The sequence below is a fragment of the Atta colombica genome, unplaced genomic scaffold (assembly GCF_001594045.1).
Source record: "Atta colombica isolate Treedump-2 unplaced genomic scaffold, Acol1.0 scaffold96, whole genome shotgun sequence".
NCBI classification, from domain to species: domain Eukaryota; kingdom Metazoa; phylum Arthropoda; class Insecta; order Hymenoptera; family Formicidae; genus Atta; species Atta colombica.
This window is the reverse complement of record NW_017259590.1, coordinates 1857245-1861422: the sequence shown is the minus strand read 5'-3', so window position 1 is coordinate 1861422 and position 4178 is coordinate 1857245. Positions and strand designations below refer to the sequence as shown.

The 4178-nt window shown below is 28.9% G+C and overlaps 1 protein-coding gene across 1 annotated transcript in view; it reads left to right on the top strand.

The window, feature by feature from the left end:
• The window catches only part of LOC108693730 (codanin-1), a 12880-nt gene extending 9305 nt beyond the window's left edge, over window positions 1–3575 (top strand). The window contains exon 11 of the mRNA XM_018202841.1: window positions 3374–3575. Coding sequence (XP_018058330.1) covers window positions 3374–3575 — 202 coding nt within the window. The remainder of the gene's footprint in view (window positions 1–3373) is intronic.
• The last annotated feature ends 603 nt before the right edge of the window (window positions 3576–4178 follow it).

The following is a 4178-nucleotide window of genomic DNA, read 5'->3' as shown; positions in this document are numbered from 1 at the left end:
TATATATATATATTTATATATATATTGCAATCAATTACTTTTAGAGTTGCAACGAGGAAAATCGAATAGAATGTTTATAGAAAATCATATGCTCTTATATTAAAGTAAAAGTTTTACCGGCATTTAATGGTATTTAAAATACAAACGTTGGAAATTAATACATTTTTATATTCGCTTTGAAATAATATTTTAATGGCAGACGTATCTCATAAAATATTTTCGTATATTCGAAATGTTACATAAAATTTTGTTACAGCAAATAACTTTTGATATATTAATAACGGTTGATATATTAATAATTATAATACAGTAATAACTATACTTACAATATTTTTGGTTAAAGTTTAAGCAATTCCTTTTAAAATGAGCTTTTTTGATCATAATATTTACTGAAAATATAATTTTTCAATACACATATCGGAACATTGTATATCTGGACATAAAAAGACAGTGTCTGTTTGTTGTAAGGCCGAATTACTTGTAAATCTTCCAATAAATCGGTACCAGTCATTAATTGGCCGCAATTTGCGCAAGATTACAGATACTGTGAATGTCCAAAAATATCGCAGAAAGTTTTTAGGACGAACATAGTGAAGCTTAGAACAAAATAAAATGGTGAATGGATACTAACTTGCACGAATGTTCATCGGATGAAGCTTGAAAACAGTTGCTCAATATTATCTATCACGTATTTTGTGTTTTGGTTGAGCGATTGATAACCAATATCGTTATCGATCGATATGCAAAACTATCATCGAATGCCATTAAACATTATTACGTAGCGCGCAGTTGTCAACTAGTGCTGATTGGAATAGTTAACGTGACATGTCCCATTTCGCACTTCCAGTCGGTTGCACGTAGATCGCATTCATCATTGCAATATATATGACATTTGATGGCTTCCGAAATGCTATATTTCATTCCCCTCCAACACTATCCCATAATACTATTCTACTATTAATAAACGAAAGTAAAATTATCAAATAAATACAAATTATATTTTTCTTTAATATAATGGAATTTAATCAGTTTTAATTTTTCAATCAAAAAGAATTCTCGCTATATAAATCCGAAGAATAGAAAGAAGAAGGAAAACTTGGAATAAAATTTTATAAAGGAAAATATTATGCAAATATTAATTATACACACAGATGACTATGTGCAAAAGTGAATTTCGTACAAACGAGAGAAGCATGGCTTTCGTATGCTTTTGGTGAATGTCGGATAAAGGCTAGAAGCCCTTTTCACCGTTGTACACCGTTGCAATGTCATACAGCTTGCTTTCCTAGAAGAAGGAGTCGTGAAAGTTCTCGAGATGGATGATGAATTGTGTGTTATTGCGTGAAAAGTATTGTCGTGAAGAAATAAAAGTCATGTTACTTGCAAAGCTTCTTACCTTTCACCCAGTTAGAGTATGAAGTGACAAGCATGGAGGATATGATTTTAACAAAAACAATAAACAAAAAGTTTTGTAAATATTTTTATTAAAATAACATAATTATTTACTTTAACAAATAACATTTTTTGATATTTGTAAGAGTGTGTTGATTTTATATTAATAATTTAATAATTTAATTAAGTCGATTTTATATCAATAATTTAATAATTTAACTAAATTAATGAATTATGTTAGTCAGTATAACATCAATACTTATTTAATAATAAATGTGCCACAGTATTATTAATTTGCTACTGGTATATGCAGGTTATAAGGAAAAGAAACATTTATAATGAATCTAGGTGATGGCTAAATAAAAAACACGTATAAAAAGTACATAAAAACACGTTTACATTGTGTTCGTGCAAAATTTAAATTATTAATTGAAGGTTTTAAAATGATTGATTCAATTAAAACTTCGTGATTGAACTAACAACTTGGAAATTAGCATACGTATTATTATTAATTTAAAAATCTCGTTTGCTGACCAGTTCATGAGAAAGATTGATCGATTTGCCGTGACGTGGAAAACTTTTGCTCATACATTGTTACCTGAAGTTGACAATGCAAATGTTGTGCTCACAATTAACAAGTTAATTATATTTGATCGGCTAACATCGCCATTCAATATATCTTGTATACGATTTCACGGCACATCCATGTTTTCCACAATAAGGTTCACGCTCGCATAAATTATAAAATCATTTACGTCGAATTGAGATAATGAAATCCAATTTTGTTTACGTAAATGGATAAATAAATTTATCAAATACATACGCGAAAAACAGAAATATTTAATTAATTATCTGCATCAATTATGTATTGAATACACCATTTGATTATATCATTTTCAAAATAAAATACATAATATATGTATATTTGATTATCTTTTTTTGAATATTCAATTTAATTACGATGATATTCTTTGAAAAAAGATTTGCAAGTTCGTCAATGCGTGCTAGTGAAATAAATTGAAACAAGTCCGACAGTTATTGGAGTTCGTATCGGATAAGTTGAGATCAAGATTTGCAGTTTTGATAAATAATTTGGAATTGTTGCACAGGAAAATAACAAAATAAGACAAACAACATATTTCGGAAATAATTGATTTTACAATTTTAATCAAAATGTATGAGTTGAAAATAAGTTTAACATTTGGCATATTAAAATTGTTGTTATTATTTTGCCAATGATATTTAAATAATTAAAACATATTTTGCGCTTGCTTTATTTCCTTTCATTTTCTTAAATACTAAAAAAATTCGTAGAGACAGATATAATTATGTTCTTTATATTTAAATATAATTGAAATCATATTAAGATTTGCATTATCTTTATGACAAGAAAATTAAATTACAGTATTATATAATATATGATATAAAGTGTCCTTGTTCTAATAATGCTAGACCAAGATTTACTCAGGACCGAATCTCTGATATCATCCAGAGATATAGTAGTAACACGTGCAGCAGTCCGAATATATTACACAAAACTGTTTCCTCAGGTGCGGTAATCTCTGATATTCCTAATATTTTGAATCGTCAAAATCTGTGTCCCGAGAGTTGATAGTCTCTGTTGCTAATTAAAATTTACGACGATGAAAGCCAAAGCTATTGCGATAAACGTTTCTCCGGATCGCGGTAAACGTTTATTATTAATTTATATTCTTCCTTTAATTTCATCGGAATCGAGTAAATGGCGAAAATATTTGCGCTGTCGCATGCATTAATTAATTCCAGTTAATTAAATCTATTTCCCTATTTTTCATTATCTATCATTTTCCTTAATTAAGGATATGTGGTAATTAAAACTTCAAAAACGGCAATGTCTCCATATTTTTCCCTTACATATATTAATTATCCTTTTCTTTCTAATTATCTTCATGTTTGCTTTTCATTTGTATTCGTTTGATAAATTGGATTTATTCTGTCGTAGATGCTGGTATAACGGCGACATGGAGACGCTCTACACCGGCGCGATTCATGGTTTTCCGCAACCCGGCGGCGGAATAGCTAATGGCGTTTCCACGGGAATCGCAAGTTCCTTCGACCAAGACGGCGTGCTCAGCCTTATCGTCGTGCTCGGAGGAAGTCTGTCCCTGGTGGCCCTGGTGTTTGCGTTCATCACCTATAGGTAAGTTTAACTTTAAGCAGACAAAGCGTTTATTTAATATTTCGATATGGAATTTTCGGATACGAAAGCATTGAAAAACCGTGCTAAAGAATATGTTAATAACTGTGGAATAAAATGTTATGATAATTAATAGAATAAGATATAAGATATAAGACAGAAGAATTAAATATTAGAATTGAATATTAATATTTAGAAAATTGCATTTTTATTTTTTTCTATCTCTCGAGATATAATTATCATGCGAGAAGTATTCTCTTATTTAATTATTTATTATTATCAGCAAAGAAAAAAGAACTTAACGAAACGATTAATTAATCTTCATGTTCTATCTTCTTTTTATTCTCTCTACGTTTTAAATTAATCGTTTATTACTTGTTATTTTGCAATTTTTGCATCGTTTCATTTGTATTCTAAGGATCTTGACGAAGAATTTAATCGGATTAATTTGTAACAGAATGAAAATAATGATATTGTATCACGTTTTCTTCTCTATGGATTTTATTAAAGACAAAATGGTTAACGATATTGCAAAAATTAAAAAAATTGCATCTGTTAATGGCACGTTTTTCATTTTGTGAGTTATTATTTTGCGTGCTGTATTTCTGAA